At 37.3% G+C, this 24089-nt stretch overlaps 1 protein-coding gene across 1 annotated transcript in view; it reads left to right on the top strand.

The window, feature by feature from the left end:
* Window positions 1–273: 273 nt before the first annotated feature.
* The window catches only part of LOC108778455 (beta-1,4-glucuronyltransferase 1), a 38552-nt gene continuing 14736 nt past the window's right edge, over window positions 274–24089 (top strand). The window contains exons 1-3 of the mRNA XM_018545640.1: window positions 274–435; window positions 19877–20847; window positions 21233–21413. Of these exons, the coding sequence (XP_018401142.1) occupies window positions 331–435; window positions 19877–20847; window positions 21233–21413 (1257 nt within the window). The 5' untranslated portion in view covers window positions 274–330. The remainder of the gene's footprint in view (window positions 436–19876; window positions 20848–21232; window positions 21414–24089) is intronic.

The raw sequence follows: 24089 nt of genomic DNA, 5'->3' as shown, positions 1-24089 counted from the left end.
TGTCGCATGCGCGGAATTAACCCGCCGACATGCCGCGAGTCGCACGCACCCCCGAGCGAAAGAAAGGGAGAGAAAGAGAGAGCTGTTGTCGACCGATAACTCGCGAGGCCTAGAATCCGTAAATAAACGCACGAGTCTTTTTTTTCTCTTGGACTTTCTGTGACGTGTCGCGTACGGCGGGAAAGACACGCGGGCGTGGCCGTGCGGGGGTACGTGTGTGCGCGATCGGGGTTGTGCGAGCGGTCAGCTCGCGGCAGCGCGCGACGTGTGCGCATCATCGTCCATCGTACGAACGTACTAAGTCGATGGTACCATCGACGGCGACGGCGGATGTACGGTGAGCCTCGACCCGGCTTGGCCGCTTACGCCATCAGGCTGTCGCCACCAAGAGGGGAGGAGGTCTGTCTCGCGTGCCATCACACATCAATGGTTCAGGTGAGTGAATGAGGCACTCTGTGCAAGGGCGGAAGGTGCGCGACAGGGTTCGTCGCTGTCCCAGAAAGATGACGATAGCACGCGAGTGAGCGTCCACTATCGTGGAGATTTGTGCCATTTGTGATAACGGTAGTAGATGTTTGGTAACAGCGACAACACGACAAGCAAAGTACTGCTCGCCTTGCTTGTCGTGTTGTCACTGTTGCCCAACGTCAGCTGTATCTGACGATGAACGGACCGAGAGAGATGTCGCCACTCGAGACGAAACCACCCTCACGTGGTGGTGGTAGCAATTTTGGTTTTACTCTTGCTTTCCATCGATTTTATCTTTTTCCTGCCCTGTTTAATATAACGCGTGGCGTTATATATTGAGTTATCGATTGAGATTTATATTACGTTGGCAAGAGTTAGCGTCTATCATGCTGATTTTTAATTGATGTAATAAATTCGTGCAATCCATAACGTTGACAGTTACGATATGTTGCTCTCATATTCATAATTTATGACATTGATATACCGCTTTTCTGCGCGCGCGTATATACACTCTGTCCGTGCGAGATGGGTACATGTGTATGTAAAGCGTTATTTGTATCCGCTGTCATCGATAGCGGCTGAGATATCCATCGATAGGTACACTTATGAGCTTTTATATGAGATTTTATAGGAACTTTACCTATAACTGTAAATCATGTATTGATAAACGATAAAATGTTAAAATCTATATATTTCACTCGGTGATTCTAGTATAACGTGTACAAATAGATTTTTTAATCAAATAAATGTGGAATGAAATAAAAATTTCGCAATAAACCTATAGCTGTATGAGTTTGTAATAAAAACGTATATATGTATATCAAATACTATTTTAAACTTTTTTTAAATTCCGAGCAGCATTAATTGACGAATCGTTTCGTAATCTTTAATTCCCTTAGTAAAATCATACGCATTGAATAGGGGGAGGGACATAATTCGGAGCACAAAGAGTGTTACGCACGTAAATCGTTTCGTAATCGTGTAATTTCTATCAGCTCTTAGTTGCAATTGAGTGCAGGGTCATGAAAATCGCGCTGCATTCAATATAATTATCAATCCGCGATGACCCGAGGCAGGGGGGAGGTACTCCTTGAAGAAAGGAAGAGACTGGAAATGGAGTGCGCGGTTTAAATTCTATATAATCATTTCCGGTTCTGTAATGGTCCTTTATGTAAATGGATAATGGTTCTACAGCGGTTGGCTGGGTTCCTAGACGGTGAGTGCGTTGCTACTGCCGAAGGGCAGTTCATTAACTGCCAGACACCGGGTTCGATGAGAACTACAATTCGATAGAGAGAGAGTGAGTGAGTGAGTGTGTGTATGTGTGTGTGTGTGTGTGTGTGTGTGTGTGTGTGAGAGAGAGAGAGAGAGAGAGAGAGAGAGAGAGAGAGAGAGAGAGAGGAGGGGGAGTAAGAGAGGCGAAGGGGTGCGCGCGGTGCTGCTTTGAAGTGGTAGGCGCCTCGCGGGCGTCCAGTGCGGAACAACGAGAATTATCTTCTATTTCTCTACGTTCGCTCTTCTCCCTCAGCATCCGTTTATGCCCATCCATCCCTTGACACGCGCGCATCTATACAAGAATACGCTCCGTTGATTGGGACGCTCTAGGCGAGGCAATAATCGTGCCGGTTACCTGGCCTTATAAAAGCTCTCTTAATGACTTGACGGCAGACGAGAAGTGTTAATATATGTTACTTTTGTATTCACGTTTTTTATATTCAGTGAGTCTATGATGTCTTAATTGAGAATTGCCAGTTCATATATAAAGAAATGAAACAGTTTTATTTCTGTTTAAATGATGAATATTGCAAGGAATCGATAGAAAGAGATGAATATTGCCGAGTAAATAGTCAATAATGTGTATAATGTAGGGTCTACGATAGAAGTCGCAGTGGTCGTAGGGTCTAAAAAAAAAGTAGAAAAGTTGACCAACCATAATTTATTATTTTTCTTCTTACATTAATTATGATTGTAATGTTCTATGATTTAAGACTCAACGACTAACTGCTACGACTTCTATTGTAGACTCCGCGTTACTTGTCTGATTACAACTGACACGAACTTTGTCACAGTCTATATTAATCACCTGAACAATTTCGCGACATGCGAATAATTGAAAACCATTCTGTACCGTAATGAATGAGATTATACTATTTGTATCATACGTCAGAAACGAACAATTATACTTTAAGGATACATCTCTCATTATTATAGTCGCAATTATTTTCACGCGAGAAATCTTTTTTTCTCTTATTTTCTTGGAGAGGCAATCTCTGCATGTAAAATGATGCTGATATTTTACACATTATTATCTCATTACAAGTTTTATATACAGAAATTTATATATTATAAATAAGTTAAGCTAAAAATGTCGATTAGCGCTTTTTGCCTGTAATCAACAAGCAAATTATAATGATGGCAGCTTACCTAATTTCCTATCGAAATACTCTTTAGCGGCATAATCATTGTCCACGTAACGCGTAAACATAGTTTTCCAAACACAAGCGACAATTTTGTCCACATTTTACGCTTCCATAAGTCTGTATATGTTACTGAATGTGGAATCGACGGCGGTTTTTTCCTAATTGCGGATTCATCGCGCGTTAATTCATCCACTCTACTACGTTGTCCCGTTAATTATCGGCTTGGCTCATCACTCCGCCTGGCAATTATTAACGAATAAATCTAATAATTAACAGCGTTTCATTAACGGCCACATCGATACCGACGATTATTTATGTAAACTATTATTATTTATGTTTTAATTGCAGCACATTTATTATTCTACATCAGGTACATGAAGTCCTTTTTGCGACGAGCTAGTCGACGAGTTTGTAATGGTTTACGTTAATGGTTTTTACGCAAATACATATACTAACAATAGAAGCGTTAAGTTTGCCATGTTAAATGATAATAATTATTGTGCTCGCGCAAATATTAAAAGAGATAATTATTCATTGTATAATCATTCGCGGTAATGATTAACGAAATCTAGGAATTTCCTGTGTTCTATGTATACGTGAATACAAGTGCACATTCAGCAGAAGAGATTAAAAAGTTCTACATTTTTCATATTATATTTTTTTTATATGTAGTGCAATTTCTCTCATCGGTTTCATCTTCTCATTCTGTTCGCCGATATCTGTGCTATAATTCTGCTGATGTGCACGTTTGATAAAATATTCTGGCCATCTCAAAGCTCTTTTCATGTATCTCTACAATGAATAATTATAACATGCGATGCGCAGACGATACTTAAAATTTTAGGAATCAATATAGAAAATAGAAAATATTTTCAGCGACGTGGCAGTGTATTTTTCATTATAAATCGTCATTTCAGCACAATAATTTTAGTCTCAATCGGCGCAAATACTCAATTTTCAAATAATTTTGTCAAAAATGTCATAATTCTGAAATAGAATCAATTTTTAAATGAGTATTGATCGGCAACGCGCGACCGATGGCCCGAGAAATGGATTTAGAACTGCGGTGGTCAGGTGCCCTCAGAAATACAGTTACATCGTCGAACATTCGTAACTGGTTTTCGTTCGCGTTACGTTACGTCGTCGAATGAGCTGACGAAAATCAGCGTCTGTATAATCCGCCGGATGCTTGATTGGCCAGCCCGGAGCGAAAATATAGAGTACTCGACGTGGATATACCGACCTCGAAACGACCAATTTATTCGCGGTCGAGTTACCCTTCTGTGCCACTGCTCTCGTTGATAGTATCTCCTGCCAGCGAGCAGCGTCCGAAATCGTCGGTTCGATCTGAACTATCGACCCCCACGTGTATTTGGGATGCCCGATAGAGTCCTCTTTCTCCCATCCATCCAATCTTTCGCTCTCTCGCTCGTCAACCTCGTAACTTGTTTGATTTCAATCATTTTCGAGTGTTTTCAATACATTTTCCAAGTGTTTTCGATGCGAGGCTCGCGAGAGCGCGACCAGGTATATTGTTTTATCGTTTCCGGCTGTTTTCAATAGGCTCGGATGCGTGCCGGATATGCGAATCGAAAACGTTGCATTATAGTGTACGCCGAATACCGACACCGTCCGTCTGAAGTCCCTCGGTGCTCTGGACGAAATATTTTTATTTATATATTTTTTGTTTTTCGACGTCCACGCTTCCGTTTTGCACGCTTACACCGGAGAGGCCCCCTGTTGTTTTTTCACAGGATACATGGTGCCCGATTCTGTATGATGAAGTACGATCTTGGAATACGCATCGCCGCACCGTGCTGGATTTGATGAAGGGCTCTTATTAAAGGGCGAATACAGGCACGTTTTCGCATTCCGATCGAGTATAATATTTACAGATTTTAAAATAAGAGATATGCGAGAGAAAAATTTAATTTCACGCACGAAAAATTCACAAGAAAATTTTTTCCGTATACGCATTGTTGTATACAGTCTGAAAGTATGAATTAATATAATCTAGGTCGTTTGGTATTAATTAATTTAAAACAAATATAATCCTTAATAATTTTGGCCAATTTTTTACTTGTAGTACTTTTATTATATAACAACAACATTATGTTTAGATACAATTTCGTTACCAATAAGTTAGGAAACTTTTTGGCCGAAAATTGTGCTTCTGGTGGGACACAAGGAAGAAATAACTCTTGTTAAGATCTACTGAAGATGGCTAAAATATATAACCGAAACGTCTGGAATTTCTAATAACGATGTACTTACACTTCATGGAAATAAACGTCGTTGGATTTTATTACATCACTTAGTATAAATAAATAATTTTTTATTTATATTAACATTGCGCACCACTTACCGCGCTGACTCCTATCTAGCCGATTTTAAAATTGTTCATGTTATATTTATTTAATTTATTTTTCTCTCAGAGATGTATGCAACTGAAGTTATACTATTTTATTAAATACAAGTTTACCGAACATTCCTTTTTTTTTTTACTTAATCAGGATTCGATATATTTGCTCGGAAGAATTTGAAGTATATTATTTTAGAAAGTAAATCATTTCTCTAATTAGTTTAAACTTATTTAAATTTCTATTTGATATTTACGGAGGATAATATACTTTATTAAATTACACCGTTAAATATTTCCATATATACCTCGACAAATAGAAAAACCATATTTACAATTTACATTTCTAGCAAATATAGGTATGGATTTAACACTAAGAGTATTAAATATAAGTCTTTTCGTATTAATCTAAACTCCAATATGGACATGGTGCAGATTTATCGTTAAGGATTTAAAATCATGGATTAAAATCACAGCCTATATTAGTGTTTATACATTGAGAGAAATATATTAAATTTTAATAAATATTTATTTGAATAGTGCCAACTAAACATATTCTTACAGTAAATAAATACTTACTTAATAAAAAGAAATAATGGTCAGATCAATTTAAAGATTCTTGTATCAAATAAATATATATCTTTATATTTAGTAAATATTTAATAGCACTATTCAAACAAAGATTTATTAAAATTTAGTATATTTCTTTCAGTGTTTCAACGCGGCAAGAATGATATAAGCACAGCGTGATGTTAAATTGACACTTATATTTTTTAGAATGTAGAATTTTTATTTGTTACCTCAGGGAAGAAGTAAAACACATACTCACCCCCGGTTAATTTTTTATGTTAATAATAGCGCTTTGCGCATGAGATGCAATAATTATTCGTCGGAACGATTCCGAATGACGCAATTTACATATCTGAGAAACAGAAAATTTGAAGAAGTTTAGATATATCTATAGGCTTGACTATCCATCGCGTCTCCTTATTTGCGAATCATCGTGGACTTCCCTTTGCATCGCCAGCGGCTGTCAGTGACATGTCTTAGAATCACAGCTTGTTTAATTATCTCAGCAGTTATGCAAAGTAAACACGTGCAGCGGCAGGAAAATTGAAGATGCGCTAATTATCGCGTAAAGACGCAAAAAGATGGGTTCACAAGCAAGGCGACGCAAAAGGAGAGAAAGAAGAAAACGGGCGAAAGGGAAAGGGTAGTTGTTTAATTGCAGTGGTTTTGCCACTTGAGAGAGAGAGAGGGTGGAGACGGGCATGACTCTCTTTACCTTCAGCTACAATATATACTTCTGCTTCCCTGTGACTTTGCCGTAAGATACTCTTTCCAAGCACTCCCATCGAAAGCGACTAACTAGCTTTTACACTCATATGCAGTCGGTAATTACGCGAGTAATATTTCTGGATGACAGATTAAGAAACTCCCTTGATATTTTACTGCGTTATCATAACGATTTTAGCCACTTCAAACTTGATTTCAATAAAACTATATTAAAAAACATTTTTTTAAATTTAATTCAACAACACTTTAATAAGTAATTTATAAAAAATTAATTTTTTTTCACAATTTTAACTATTTTTGCAATATATACATTATTATGTATAATTGGTCTCAAATGATGTCGATAGAACTAAATAATTTCAACTGTAGATAATGTCTTCAAATTTAATGTACATTGCAATATTTTTACAGAATTTGAAGAGATTAATTTTGCAGGCAACTGGAATCTTTAAGGGTATTCGATATACCTTTAAGGTACATTCAATATTTTGATTGTAAATTTTGATAGATAATTTGACTCTTTAAAAAATAACTAAAATATAATTCGGCTTTTATGATGGAGTAAAAACTCGAATTAAAGCTTTGATAAGTATACGGGAACTTTTTCAAATTTTTATATAATTCGGAATAATTTGTAATAAAAAATTAGCTTTATTTCTTGAAGATCCCTACTGCTGACGAAAGATTAATTCATGTTGTTGGCGGATAGTCAAGTATAGGTACGATATAGACGAAAGAAATATTTTTAGTCACGTCAGAAAACATTTAGAATTCTTATTTTTTTATTTTTAAAATACCTTTAAGATATTACATCTCATTTCTGTTATTATCCGTTGTTATCTGTAAAATATCAGGCGAATTAAAAGAGAGCGATAAAAATTTAATCTGTGAAGTTACAGATAAGAAATTCATTGCAGAGTGAATTTCTATCGATTCTCATTTTAATCCACTTATTTTCCGTCGAAGATGAAGTATAATAGAAATTTATTAGCAGATAACGAAGTTTAGTGTACATTTTCATGAGCAAGTACGCCAGCACTCTTAAGCGCCTAGAGACAGACTTAAGAACGAAAACAAATGAACGAGTATACACCGAAAGGGTGGTGCCAGAGTAATAGAGTGATTTTTTTTAATCAAAATCCGTTTAGCATAAAACGATTCAACGAAGTATCGAACGTTCTGCGCTGCCTTCGGTTCGGCAGATACCGCTCTCGAGAGTTCGATAATACGCACGTTAGCCTATCGTCTCGGCCAAGGGAATAGGCGAGGATTCGTTTATTATCGCGGATCGCATCTCTCTCTCGAATGGCCCTTTTCAGCCGTTGTATCCGATGGTTGGGCAGTAACGGAGGGAGAGAGGGACGAGTTTCAAAGAATTTCCAATTCTCAGCTTTTCAGTGGCGCCTTCGACGTTGGCACCCGTGCACGAGATGGGTTACCGTAATGAATGGTATTCAGTTTATTCTCTAGCTAAGTTACGTTGCAGCGCGCCGACCGATGCGGCGCAGCGCGGCCCGCAGTCGTTGCATCCAGGCACTGAACCAGAAATAAAATGGAACTGCGGCGAAATTGAAAGGCGGAATTTAGTCTTTATCCGTTATCTGCACGCGGAACTTCGTATACTCTCTCTTTTTCCCTTCCTTTCCTCCCGTCGGCATTTGGCCTTTCTTTCGTGCCATTCCGCAACGGCGGCGCGGCGTATTCCGATACAGAATAGAATTTATCGTATGTTTTTAGGACGGCAAAATACAAAATACGAAATAAAAACAGACACGATGAAAAAAATGTATCGTTGGCAGACAAGGATTAGCGTACTATGAGATAACAAATCAAGATTGATATCAGGCAGAATGAATGAAAACAGTCTGTGAAAAAAAGAATATAGAAAAACACTGTTCATGGTAGATAAACCAATCATTTGATAAATAACAATACATAAATGGTGCAATGAAAAAAAGCTTACTGTGAGCGAAGTATGCATATACTTTTCAGAAATGATAAGCAAGAATGAAAATATGGTATCTGAAATGTAAATGTTGTTATTGAAATATGAAGAATCTAATTTATTAAAATGAACAAAGCCACAACAATAGAAAGGATTGTTATAAAGAAATATTCTTGAGCTTTCCGGCATTTTATATAGAAATACGTTACACCATTCATTAATAATTTTTATTATTACCGATATGTTTATTTGTTCGTTTATTTTCCCATTGTTTAATGAAGAAAATCATTAAGAAATGAACGACGGATGTAAAAAATTATTAATAAAGGTATGGCAAAAGTATCCGCATTCTGCACACAATATATAGATTCTTTTATTCTTTTATTTTATTAATAACAAGTGAAATTGTATTTTCTCGTCAATTTAACGGTCCATAACGGGGAACGTGGATCTCCTATTCGAAAACTGCGAAATCGCACGTTAGTTCGTGGTTTTCGGACAGCGTCGTGCATAGAACATGCGTCCGTTATCGAAGCCGTCCGGGATCCGGAACGTCAGGATACGGAAAAAAAAAAAAATGCACGAGAGTTATTTCTGGTTTTCTCCTGGTGGTTGAACGTGCGGAAATGTAACCGCGCTGCGTGTGCGTTATAAAAATAATTTCGCACGAATGTGCGATGGTCGCGCTCCGTCACGCACTGCGTAGCAGAGTAAACGATCGGCAATTTCGTAATCTCCTGTCGCCCGCTGAATTATAGAACATTATTGATGAGCGTATAAAGCGTGGAGTTCCGGCAATTCCCGAGCTGGTTAATCGTTTTGTACGGAAAAGTCCAAAATTTTAACTCTCCATCGGCTGAAGGCACGGTTGACTTTACAATTGTGAATTTAGATAAATTTAAATCTGTAGAAAATAAGTATAATATAATACAATCCGACTTCTATGATAGTAAAACTTGTTAAAACTTTCATAAGTTATTTGCAAGAATTTTTTCAGATTTTTAAACAACTCGGAGCAATTTAAAAATCTACATTGAAGCTTCAAAGACCTCCAGGTTGTTAACAGAAGAACAAAAAATTTCATACGGCCGATGGAAGGTTAAGAGAGTTTTAGATTGCAGGATACATTTTATTATCCTTTGATTATTACGGTTTCTGATATGTTTCAATTTTACGACTTTAGATTTTTTATGCTTATACCATATCTCTCTCAGAGCTGCAATCTGAAAATCAGGGAAATTATGGGAATATCAGGGAAATTGAAAAAAATTAAAGAAAACAGAGAGGTCAGGGAATTTTTTTACAAAAATTGTCAAGAAAATAAAAATTCTTGATTTTAAAAAGGTTTAATATGCGCACATCACACGCAGCTTTGAAATACTATACAACTTAATAATTAAATGCAAGCAGTATCATCAACGTTAATAGTAATTCACATTGCTATGTTAAATTACTCTTTCAAAAAAAAATTCAACAGTTTCTAAATCAGGGCAGAAATATAAAGAATTTTAAAATATTATTGAAAGCATTAAGGAAAATCATGAAATTTTGTCTTGAAATCAGGGAGAAGTCATAGAATTTTATGACAAGGAATTTGTGGCAATCTTTCCTATAGTAACACAATTCATTAACGCAACATCGGCTCAATATATACTTAACGTATGCCAATATTGAACCAATGTGTCGTCAATGAATTATGCTGTTCGGGTTGTATAGAATACGGTGAGTTGTATACGCAAGCGGGTAATCGCTGTAAAAAGCCAAGAAATTAAAACGCGAACGTCTAATTTCGAAATTGGTTATGAGATTTTCACAAGAGTTCGATCCGGGTTTTATCCCTGCCTGAAGCGATCGCGAACGAGAACCACAGCCCAAGTACACAATTTGATAATGGGTTAGTTGTGTAATGTGCACACATTCGATGGTCGGTTCCAGTCAGTATGCGCGCGCTACACGCGGCAGACTGAATCAGTGATAACAACGTGTTCGCATAATCAATCATGCCGTGACTCCACCTTCTGTATACATCGGCATCATCGCCGTGCCTCCGTTAGAGTACTTCGCATACTCTACGTTAGTATCTACACCGCCGGGGTTCTCGTGTACCGTGTAGAGAAACGTGTAGAGTTGTGCGTTAGCAAGCAGCTACCTGGGTGTGCACACGAGGTTCCATTGTGTTTGAATTACCATAGGTCGTTGGAACTTTGTACATCGTACGACCATTGATGGCGGGCCTTCCGATCGCTTTTGATTATTTGATCGTATAATCGATATCTATACGTTCGATCTCTCGCGGGAGCCCGAGGAATAATCAGATGCAAGAGCAAAAATAATTTCTATTCAGCCTAGAGTTCAATATCATCGGCGATATTATATGCATCGCTATTATTTTGCAGCATCAAAAATACAAATCTTTTTTATTTCTTTTTTCCTACCTTTCTTTTTCTTTTATTTTTTAGTTACATCGCTGTTTTCGAGCCTGTTACACATTTGCGTAAGTGCTCTTTGCTAACGGCCTCGGGAATGAATATCGACTAAACTGCGCGCGCCCTCGACAGTTGTGTTGTCCGATAAACGTTGATCGGCTTCGGCGATGCAAAGCGCAGATCCATCTATCGATCTTCCTCTTTCATCTCCTTCACGTGGATCATAGTTGCTGTTACCGCCGCAATCGCCACGTATTTGCAAGCGACGTCCACACGAGCTCCCAATGCTTATCGTACAAGGCGCAGTATTTATCGAGAAACGATGCTACTTTGTGATGGACTCGATTGACGAACGTTTGATGTTACTGTACGACGTCAATCGCTGACCGGATTCTGCAAGCAAGCATGATGAGATCAGAGAGAAATCATCTGTATTTCAACAGTTTAAAATTTAAAATTTCGCAGACGAAAGAAGAAAAATATCATATGTATTTTTTAAATCGTACGCATATTATTCTAGAATCTTAATAAGTATCTCATAAATATGAATTTGAAACATTCTTCCGGAAAGAGTATAGCCAAGATGTTACCTCAATTTTGTTGAGCTGAATACAAATATATATTTTTAGTTTGCACCGATTTTCCATTACAAAGTTATAGTTTTTATGTAAATGATATTATATGCATTATGTACATATATTGCACATGGGATTATATACATTTTGAGTTCAGTTTATTGTGTCGAGTACGATTGATGGACAATGTGAGCATTTCTATTCCTTCATTTGGAATGATACTGTAATCACATTATGATCATACGGCAATAGCCATGATTGCATCAATGTCCATCAATTATACTCGACATAGTTAATAAATTCAAAATGTATATAATTCCATGTGCAATATATGTATTCATAATATACATAATACATATGATATATAATACATAATAATATATACTCTATTTTGAAACGGAAAATCGGTTCAAAACAAAAATATGTATTTGTATTCAGCTCAACGAGATCTTTCATTTGGTATCTATTTAAAATTTTAATTTCACTGTCAGAATTGAAGAAATATGTTTCATACCCATTTGGCCGTACTCTCGATGGTTCGATAAAATTGTTTTCTCAATCTTTAAATATGAATTGATACACAGACTGATGAAAAGCAAGTATGATACGTGTGTATGTACGTGTGTGTGAGAAAGAGAAAGAGAAATCTGCACTCAAGCAGTTTGAAATTAAAAATTATGTGAACGAAGGAACAAAAATGTGTGTCATATGTATATAAATACTTTTTAAATTACATATTTTAGAATCGTCATAAATATCTCATGAATTTATCATATGAACTGGAAACGTTCTTCTGGAAATTACGTTAGTTTAATTAGATTTCTCTTACTTTAAATATCGATATAGAAACCGATTACACGAGCTCAGTAGTTGTGTACGTGATCTCACGCCGCGGTTCGTCTTTAATGGACTTTGAGAGAGTTTCCTCCGAGCTCGAAAATATTAAATTTCCCCTCTCTTTATGCGGCGGTTGCGTCACACCGGTCGCGCGTCGCCGGAGTAAAAGAGGGCAAAGCGGGGTGGATGGCCACAACCCTCGAAGAACGTAGAATCGAGACACTTCCGAATGCACATCCCAATGCATTCTGATATTACGTCTGCGACGCGCAAGAGAGCCCGACCGCACCAGCCCTCTCTTGCAATTGTAATGAGCGTCCGCTGTGCGCGACGTAGGGATTTGCTGGCAGTAATAGCATGCAAACATCCTTGCGGTGAGGGAACACGACGAAGGACATCCCCGTCCCTCTTTTACCTCTTTTCTCGCAGCCGGGCGCGACGTCACGACGAGTTAATACATCCGCCCACCAGACACGGAGGACACCAGGATGGTAGTTGTCCTCTCGGGCGGACGTCGACGGCGGCAGGAATTTTCTCGCGTTTTACACCGGCGTGCACGGATGCACTCGGAGGTTTCCGCACTGGGTTGTAAAAATCCCTGCAACTGATGTTGCCTCTCAACGGCGACGCTCCGTCCTTCTGCGGACGCTAGCGACATGTGCAACGAAGGGCATCAAGCAACGAGACAAGGAACGTCTAGAAGTTTCATAATACAACACGAAAACTTTTTAATAGTTTCTTATCTTAATAATGTCGTAATGTGCATATTGGCGAGTGTTTATTACTATATTTAACAAACATATGTATTATACTTATTACATATTATGCTTCTATTTACTTGCTTTTATATTTCTTGTTGTATTATTGTATAGGGGGAGGGGGAGGAGGTCCGGTGGGTCGAAGATGGTAGTGAGTGAAAGGTGAGAGGGGATGTTAAAAAGTTATAATTTCGGACGGACGGACATACAGACAAAGGAGGAGACGTTTCTTAATTTTTCATTAAAATCACCACTTTTCGATCGCTTGTATCTCCAGAACGGCTTGACCGATTTTAAATTTTTTCGGCTCAAAAATTACTCGTGGCGATGCCGCCTTTCAGGACATATAACATTCGATTCAAAATTTTTTATATTTTAATAGTTATGCACCCTCCAAAAATGGACTTTGGTGGCTCGGGATAAGAGACTTGTAGTGTCTTTCAGTTTTTGAACATGGCCGGAGACACTACCGCGTCTCCTGATTATCGCTTCTACCACATTAGTCTTTATTACTTATGTAATGCTTTTGTTCTGAGAAGAATAGTGCGGGAGCAGAATAATCTTTCGTAAATATAGACATTCATGAAAATCCTTCTATTTACAATTCACATTTGGAATATTCCAAGTATTATCATGTATTTTTCTTCGTATATATTGACTTACGTGATAACGACTGAAACATACGTCTTAACGGAGAATTTAACGTTGATATCATATTGCCCTAATAAAAGTACACTGCAAGTTGTTTACTCTTACTTCATTGCACGACATTTCTGTAGGTTTTCACGTACGTTGTAACGTTCTGCGTTTTTCTTTATTACGCAAAACAAAGATAATTGCGCCATCGAGGTACTCGTTCGCACTTTTTTTTTTTTTCGCAATAATGATACGACAAGCAACGAAATGGAACGAAAACATGATGATGGAAAAATCGCGTTTGCCGAACAAATTATAAGAAAATAGTTATGACGAAGTTGGTTGGTTTACGTACCGCCGTGGTGTGTAATGGCGGTCTTTCTCGGCGCGCACTAAGAAAAATATGGTACGCCGGAATTCGCGAGCTTCGGTTCGCCGTCATCGTTGCTTTAAACAATTTCGCCAGACGACTCCTTTCTCTGTATTTTTTCCCCAGTTGTACGTTTAATGGTTAAAGTTTATATATAACATTGTCGTTTTCAAATATTATCCGTGAAAACGCGTGGTAAACGTGCCAAACGAGCGCAACTGTATATGTTACTGCTTTGTGAGCACGTTACAAACGAAAAGCTCGATAGCAAAATAAAACTACACAAGCCGATCGCCTATAGTATTGAGGCAACAGCATTAAGCAATTAATTCCCATGTTAACATTTTGTTTTCTCAATACTGCAACATCGCTGCGGTTCTTATAATTGGATAATTTCACTTGCGCGGGAATTTTAAATTAAAACTGCCTGTGCAGCTTATATATTGAACATTGAAACTATTCTATTCGATTACTACATCAGATGTGTCTGGAGCGTTGGACAACTTTAAGTTTATTATAATCGACTGATAAGAGGAGATAAAAGGACTAAGCGTTGTTAAATTTTTTATGTCAAATTAGACCTAATTGATTTTAATTATTTCTAAAAGTCGCCACTGTTTCTAATCGATATATCATTAATTTAACCAAAACAGTGGAGTTTAACTCAGAAAAGGTATTAAATTTGATGCAAATTTGGTTTGTTATTTATTTAAATGCATACGTTAATATGGACGTTGTTTACTTTGAAACTGTTCACAGAAACGGATTGATTTACATTTTGACATACGTAGAAGTTAAAAATAACAAAATGTTATTTAATTCAAGGGATTTAATTATTATCATTGCTCTTTTGATATCCAACAGAGACATTAAGCAATTAATTTCTATGTTAACAATTTATTTTATTAATATTGCAACATTGCTATAGTACTTATAACTAGATAATTTCACTCGCATGGGAATTTTAAATTCGAATGGTCTGCATCCTATATTGAAAATTGAAATTATAATTTGTTCAATTAATATATCTACGAATATAAATGTGTCTGGAGCGTCGGGCGAGATTCGTTAAGCTTATAATTGACTGAAGATAAAAGAAAAACAACAGAAACTTCGTTCTTATTCATGATTCCACTCTTGCCTGCTGAGATAACACAGGAATATCGTGGAAGTGTCCTCGTTCCCGTTAGTTTCCCATCGGCATCGTGCTGACGTACTACGCTGGATGCGTCTTCGAATCGTCAAACATTTGCACTTGCCATATCCATCGAGTACAGCTTGTCCCGCGAGACGAACGGTGTGTAATGCGGTATGCATACGTGCATTACACATACGGGGTATGCGTTCTGCATACAAGCTGTACTTCGCGAGAGAGCGTAACATCGCGCGTAGAGAGAGTGAGAGAGAGCGAGAGAGAGAGAGAGAGAGAGAGAGAGAGAGAGAGAGAGGGAGGGAGGGAGGGGGGAGAGAGAGAGAGAGAGCGCGCACATTACGCGCACGACTCTTTCCGCACCCTAATGCATCCGATATCCGCTTCCCCAAAGTCGGTCAAGGCTCCTTCAGAAGATGCATTTCCACTCGAAACTTCCTTCCCGCGTTTGCGCTCGAAAAGACGACCACCGGCACCGCACGTCCGAATAGCCAACGTTTGCTCGTCGGTGAGGCCGCAGGTCGATGCGGGAAGGTTGAGAGGTTCAGGGGAGAGGAAGGGAGAAATGGAGGAGGAGGAATGATTTATATCCCTCGGGCGCGAAGATCTTACCTCGGGTGTTAGTTCCGCCGGTTGAACATCCAGATGGAAAGCGGGTGGGCACATGGGGCGGTTGCCAAGGAAGGGTTGCCGCGAAGTTCTTATCGGTGTGTATATAATTTTCGGTGGGGCTCGCAGTTAGTAGGTAACGCCGCGGCCGCTCTTTGCCCTCGGCGTGGAACTTGCTGCGGTGGGATACTTACGACCGACGTTTACGCTTGCGATGCAACACATTGTTCCCCCAAGGCACATTAGGTTGGATTTCCCAGCGTCGAGTGGTTAGCTGCGGTTTAGCGATTTTTGCGAGGGTCGCCGGTATTGGTTCGTTCGACTTCCCGGGCGAGTAACTTGACACGCACTAGGCTTTAGTATCGCATTTCACCAAGAAACCTTACTAGAGCAGTAAAGTAGGACAAGTGTCTCAGCTGAGTTTTTAAATTATTCATTATAGGGATAAAAATATAAATAAAGAGGTATAAAACACTCGGCTTATATATTCAGTTTACAATTGTGATTGTGATATAAAATCCTTTGAACGTTTTATAATTTTTTATTACTTTTTGTATTTATTAGTTTTATAGAGAAAATATATTAATACAGGGTGTGTTCGTAATTTAAATATCAAAACTTTGAGAGCGTGTAGAAGATCGATAAAGTAAGAAAAGAATCTTGTAGAGAGACGCTCGTCTTTGCTTCGTTTTGGAGAAAATCGCAAAAAAGACAAAACATAGTTGCTTCCTTCTTGGACGTAAAGAAGTAATGTTTTGGACATTTCGATCACCTGATCTGACATCACTGGACTTCTTTGTATGGAGAGTCCTAAAGTAGGAAGTTTATTCATTGTCAATCAACTCAAAAGAACAATTGAGAAATAAAATCGAAGCTGTAGTGCACTAAATATCACCAGATTATTGTTTGGCTGCAACACGAGCTGTCTGTACTGATGACATTCCTGCAAGAGGCCAACATTTTAAACAATATCTACATTAAGCAAGTGAATAAATACAGCATGAATAAATAATTTTAAAAAGTACAAAAACGAAAACTACGTTTCGTCTTTTTTTGTGATTTTCTGAAAACGAAGCAAAAACGAGCATATCTTTACAAGACCTTTGTTCTTAGTTTATCGATTCTCTACACGCTCCTGAAGTTTTGACATCTAAATTCCGAACACCCTATATAAACATAGAATAGATTGAACGGAAAAAAAAACTGATGTTGCTTGTTCATTCTTTCGTCTTTTTCATTGCCTTCGGGATCCGACGCTGTCGTTCTCGTTATCTTGTTATAGGATGACACAGATTTTTGCAATGGGTCCTGTCGGATAAGCGGACTCATCGTAATTAGGTAAAGCGGTCCTTGCTCTGCACTCAACAGTCACAACAAACTGTTATCGGTAAGTTGCTCGGCAGTTTACTTTCGCCAGTGACCGAACCACTTCTATGAGTTTGTTTAAAAACAACGCCAGCCGTTGCGGTGTTATCGTAAGTTCTTCGCTTAGAACGTCCATCGCACAGTGAGGTATTTTCGTAAAAACTTTCTAAAAAACGTGACTAACAGTCAAAATATGAAGTTGCAAATTTTACGTTTTTAAAGTTGCGGATTTGCGTTTTTATCAAGTTTTAACTAGTATGTTATGTATTATATTATACTATTTAATAATGAATTTTAATATATCTGTAAGATATTATTTGCACAAGTTATTTGAGTTTAACTGGTTTACAAAAAAAAATACTTTATTACTTAAGAAAAATATTTTATTTCTCGAAAAGAGATATATTTCTGTGTATTTTCCAACAATTTGTATAAGATTATATTGACTTTTAATTATAGCTGAAAAATATTTTGTATTTGGATCTTTTATATGACAATATTAACATTAATTTTGACGCAATGCATGGCCGGTATATTCATAGTCTTTATTTAAGAAAGTTTTTATATTTAAAATCGCGCGCGTTTTAAATTTATATTTAAGAATGATATATGAATTAGTTAGAAATCCATATTAATATTATAACATTTTTTAATTAGAATTACTTAAAACAGTTCTGAAAATAGGGACTGTGAATATTGATCCGTATACGTATATATTGTATACAGTCAAACTCTTATCACCATTAGGTACATTATTTTAATCCTACATCTTTACTTCATACATACCATATTTTTTGCTATAATTGATCGTTTTTAGATATTTTAGAGTTTTCAGATTTTTAGAGGATTATATTCATAGATCCTCTATATATCATTTTTTTTACGCGAATCTTTTTCTGCGTACAATTTAGCGTCTAGAAAATATATAATGCGACACTCATATTACATTTATTGCTAATTTTAAGAGAATAACGTTCTATACAGTTTTTGCTATTATTTCTTGCCATCGATTTAAAGTACTTTCAAAAGTACAATATTGAAAACATGTATTGCATTTTTTTTCTTTATACCTTTGAACAAAAATTATGTTTTTGACCATGTTTTTTTGAAATGGCCCCAATGTATGCCGTGGTAATCTCCCTATTTATAGAAGAGAGCGAAATATCCCCAGTTTAAACGCACCCTCGCTGGCTTTCTTGACTTTCCTCGCAAATACGCGCGAAGGATATAATCCGATTACACGTTTTGATACGTTCAGAGATGGTGTAGAACAACGTGTGCGTGCTTGACTGCATTTTGCCAGGTGTATTTTCCTGCCGTTTGCTTTAGTCTCGCGTTCTAGTCACAGAAACGATTCTTTTGGATTTTAAAGCTAATCATTTTATCGAATTTATAGCAGCTACACAGCTAAACAACAAAATGTTGAATTATAGTTTCTCTTTTATAATGTGTATCTAATTTAAAAAAAAAAGTTATCTTTGATTTAATTATTCCGTTAAATAGGATGCGTTTTTCTTGGGAATTTATCTGCTGTCAATAAACGACAAATTTTGCATATATTCCGATTGTATTTATAAACGACTCACTTGATTTGGCAAAATAATTTAGCTATGTTCTCGAAGCGTTAGTTCGTCGCCAGGGACTAATATAAGATTCGCTGTTATGCAGCGGGGCTTCATCTCGCTACGGGCCGCTTTATTCTTCTCACGTAACCCTATGAAATTATTCACGCTGGCCAGCGACACATTGTACCTCGCGGTTCCGGAAGAATAAGTAGCGAACATATATAAAACGCGCCACAACGAAAGAGGGCTGCTCCTTCGCTTTCTTAACTCGAACATGTTACGACAAGAACACACGGTATTCGGCTCACGATTATTTTCTATGTCATGTTTTCAGCAACTTTGCTGCTTTCTAGGAGAATGATAATTCGGTAATAACTTACGTCTTCGCAGCAGAGCTTGTATAGTTATCGTCGCATATGTATTATCGCTTTGTTTTATTACATATATTATCGAGATTGATATTATATATATGTAGGCCGATAGTTAGAGTCTGTTATATTTGAGATCATTTTAAGTACAATTTTAAGGTGTCATAAATCAATTACATATAGCTGTACTAGTATACTATTAAGACGCTATTTAAGATGGTCTCGAAAAATAAGAACTATGAATATTGGCCTTGTGAAAAGAAGATATACATCAAATATATTGTACCTATTAATTAAAAAACATCTAATTCTCTTTTCTAATTTTAAAACCAAAATTTCTACGTCATTGTTCAGAATTATTCTTGTCTACATCTTCGAAATCAAAATGTAAACTTTTTCTTTCCAAAATGATATCCTCGCCGAAAGGACGATCTGTTAAAGTACGTAAATATTTAGCTAGATAAAAAATCTGAAAATAATTTTGGGAAAATAATTACGTAGGATCCCAAGCTGGTTGTTAAAACGTCAAAATATTCCGCAACATTGTTCATTGCGCTTGTGAACATCCTATATATAATTATTTTAATGGTTCAATTATTTTTAGATTTGTATCCAATGTAATTAAAATAAATTTTTAGGTACTTTAGCAAAATCGTTCTTTCCATACAGTGCCCGCGTAGAACAACGTGAGCGATGATCGATCAGCTGTAAGTTCATTTTTCCTTGTAGCTGGGATGCCGGCCATGGAATCTCAGTCTGACGAGCGTGATCATCTTGGCGCTGTCGAACATGCTGCTGACATTTCTGCTGTTGCAATCGGAGACTTGTGCGCCAGAAGCGATCCCCCGGGAAGTGGATATGAGCGCCGTCACCGAATGGAATCTAGGAACTCTCGTCAAGCACGAGCAACAATCAGAATGCATCACGCAGGATTACCAGCCCACGTCACCTGACGTTAACAGCCTCAAGCTGGACATTAAGCTCGGTAGATGGGACGCCCGGCGGATATTCCGGATGTTCGACTCGGCGCTGGTCGGCAGCAGGTTCACGGAGCTTTCGCAGACGTATCGGGTGTGTCTGGCTACCCAGAGCTCCGTGGAAAAATTACACTCACTGGTACAAGTCGCCTTGCACTGGACCGGTCCGATGTCCGTAGCGCTCTATGCTGCCGGTGATGAAGAATTCGAGGTACTGCAGCTTTATCTGGTGTACCTGAGGAAGTGCTACGAATCTATCAGAGAGAGAGTGCTCTTCTCTCTGGCCGTGCCGAAAATGCGAACACCCAAGAAGCAGCCGCGCGGTTTCGAACTGCCGGACAGTATCGATTGTGCCAAACCGGAAGCCACCCTCAACGAGTTTATGAGCCGCGTGCCCAATGAGCAGACCAATTGGCGAATACGGAATGTGTATCCGCAGAATCACATGCGGAACTTGGCGCGTAAAAACTGCCAGACGGACTACGTGTTTTTAACGGACGTCGATATCGTTCCGAGCTTCAATCTGACGGTCGTTCTCGACGAGTTCCTTAGGAACGACAACTGTGATAAGTGCGCCTACGTAATACCCACGTACGAGTTGGACACGCGCGTGAGGTTTCCTCCAAATAAGACGGAACTGATTAGGCTCGCTAGAAAAGGCTTGGCCAGGCCGTTTCACCAGAAAGTCTTTATACATAATCAATTTGCCACGAATTTTACAAGGTAAATAACACTCTTTATATTAAATATTATAATTATTATACGTTATTTAATATTATATTAGCCCTTTATAAATTTCTTGAAAATATGTTTGCTATAATTTATTGGAAACAATTAAAATATTAATCAATTTAGTACCCATTAATTGAAATTAATTAAACGTTCAACGTGACAGTCTATGAATTCATAATGGTTTTTTTGCCAGCAAGTTGCATTATTTGTACTTCAGTAATAATTTGTTAATAATAATTTTACCATTGTTTAGAGATTGTATTTTTAGTTAATAATAATTATATGTATATGGCATATAATATATACATATATAATTTTGTAAAATGTAAAATAATCTTGTGCATATGGCATAAATATTAGTCTTTTTATTTTATAGGTGGCTGGGGGACGCGTCACCGAATCATGTACATCACGAAAATGTGAAGACGGGTAAGGTGTACATTAGTCATGACGTGACGAATTTCGAATTCCTTTACGAGCCATTTTACGTAGCGAAGGATATCGTACCGCCCCACGATGAGAGGTTTATGGGATACGGATATACAAGGAATACTCAGGTACGCGACATTTCCTAAGATAACGTAGTTCCTTTTTTTCTAGTAGCACACTCACTATCTTCGTGACGAATACGTTAGTGATGATATGAATCGAAAATTCAATTTTGTCCTTGAGTATAAGATAACATAAAATGATACAATACGTAAGTTTACATTCGATTTGAGTAAGTTGATGAATACGGTTCTTTTCTTTAATGTATAAAAATATTCGTATTGGGAAGATAAGCGCAATGCATGTACCAATATATACCGTAAAAAAAAAAAAAGAAAACTTATGACTATATTATTTATGAAATGTATTTAATCTATTAGCAGCGATATATCGATAGAACAGTTTGAATTAAAAATTACCACTTTCGCGGTAATGTTGTCATCAATATTCTTCCCTGTAGAAAAGCGTAAATGAATGATAAAGAACATAAATGGCTCAGATCCGAATGTATCTATGATAATTGCACAGGTGTACATCGTATATGAGCGTGTATTTCATCAAGCACGACCGGTTTATTCTGCAACGTCGGGGAGATAAAAAGTGTTACATTGAAAATTAATATACCTTTCGGAGTATTAGTAGGATTAACGGATAAATGGCAATAATGGAACCGGCAGCTACTGGCCATTACTACGTTTCTACGCTTCTCTGTAAATAGTCAGCATAAATTACACTAAAAGATGTACATTTTGGGATATTAACGATAAAAGCGGAATACCCTGCGTACATATATTCCCGTTTCATCAACCGAGAGAGAAAGAGAGAGAGAGAGAGAGAGAGAGAGTGAGAGAGAGAGAGAGAGAGAGAGAGAGAGAGAGAGAGAGAGAGAGAGAGATGTATTCCGGATTACGACATTTCGCTAACTCGACGAGGCGGCAAACTGTGCTACGGGAAAATCATCAATGCGGATGTAGCAGCTATAAAGTTACATATGCCAACGAGGGAGTATTAGCGAGATCATGACGCGCGAGCCAGGAAAAACGGCTAAAAAGGATCTCAACATGTGGCGAGTAGCAAACTAGAATGAGCGTATCCCATTGCGCACGCCGCGCGGGACATTAATTGAATTATATATTATCATTGCCGCGGCGTTATCGGACGATGGAGGCTCGTTTTGCGGAACTGACATTATTCAATTTAAACTTGATGCATCTCTGGCCGTGTAATCAAACGTTTGCATATCGGGGCGGCACGGTGTCGCGTGAACCGCAAATTGCGTTTGCTAACGTACTTTTCAGGCACGTCATCTTCACGCGAATTACGAAGACTCGCAAATTTCTTAGATCGATAACGCCGAACTTTGAAACTTTATTACGTATCTCGTAGCGAATCACGTAGCTTCGATATCTTGAAACGAGGAAAATTTATCTCATTAAAAATGAAAACGGCAAAATCATATTTATATACATGAGAAGAACGGTTTCGATGAAGTATTAAAAATTTAACTAGGTACGGATTTGCAAATATGGTAGTTTTGTTGTAATCATCAAAACTATTATATGTATAATAGGTTGTTCAAGTTGATTGCTAGAATGTTAGAAGTTTTTGCAACATTGTTTATGATGCTTGATTTTCCCACACAATTATTTCATTGGTCGAATAAAATTATTTTCAAACTTGTATCTATCTACATTTCAAGATTTAAAATTGCTTTTTTTTCGTATATTGTATGTTCCAATTTCTATTTTCCGAAATCTAATCGTAATGTTTTTTCTATCATTTATTTAAGCAACTCAGTTATTTAAACGACTCTATGAGAGAAAGAGGTCGCGGTGACTAAAATTGCAACGATCCTTAAAATGTTATTTGTGCCGAAAACCACAAAACAAATGCGAGAACCTTCCCGCTTCCAGTCCATATATATACCGAGCATTGTATTCCTCTGAACGTATAAATGTTCCTTCGTGGCACACGGATCCCACATTGTTTTGACAAGAAAGTACGACAGTACCGACCGCTTCCGACTCTACGACGGAAATAACGAAATTCCATCGCACGGCAAAAATCCAAGCGCGACGAACGTGCACAGTTGCAATTCGTAAAACGAACACGCGAAGTATACATGCAGCAACAATAAAACAGGCGTAAAATCTACGTATGTATGATATCGGCACAACTGCATTTGTACAAGGAAATTTTATGATCTGTGACACATTTACCGATTTTTCTGATCTTCCCCAGACAAGATAGTTAATACTATATATATTCACCGTTAAGTGCACTGAGAATCTCGTTTGGTTGATTCAATTAAACTTTTGTTTGAGCAATATGGACAATAAAACAAATCCTTCCAAAAAAATAAAAAAAAGTTTTGTTATTGTAACATTTCATTTATTTCTAATAACACATAAGTGTTATTACTACATAAATAGTAAACAAAGTTAAGAAAATAATTATATTCATTATCATTGCCCTTACTCAATAAAAATGTTTATTTTGTTTTTCATTTACATATGTCTTGATATTGTACTGTATTAATACCTAAAATTATCATAAATTATAATTTTTTCATGTTTGAGATAATTATACATGTAAGATTACTAATATTGTACTAGTAATAATCTTAAAAATAGAGCTCTTAATCATAATTATTTGTTAAGGGATTTAATATTTAATAATTATTTTACTCTACAATTATAATTATAAATACCAAATACCTTTTTTCAGTACACTATGTTTGAAAT

This window comes from Cyphomyrmex costatus, unplaced genomic scaffold (assembly GCF_001594065.2).
Source record: "Cyphomyrmex costatus isolate MS0001 unplaced genomic scaffold, Ccosl1.0 scaffold119, whole genome shotgun sequence".
NCBI lineage: Eukaryota > Metazoa > Arthropoda > Insecta > Hymenoptera > Formicidae > Cyphomyrmex > Cyphomyrmex costatus.
The sequence above is the reverse complement of the archived record's forward strand: the minus strand, read 5'-3'. Positions and strand labels throughout refer to the sequence as shown.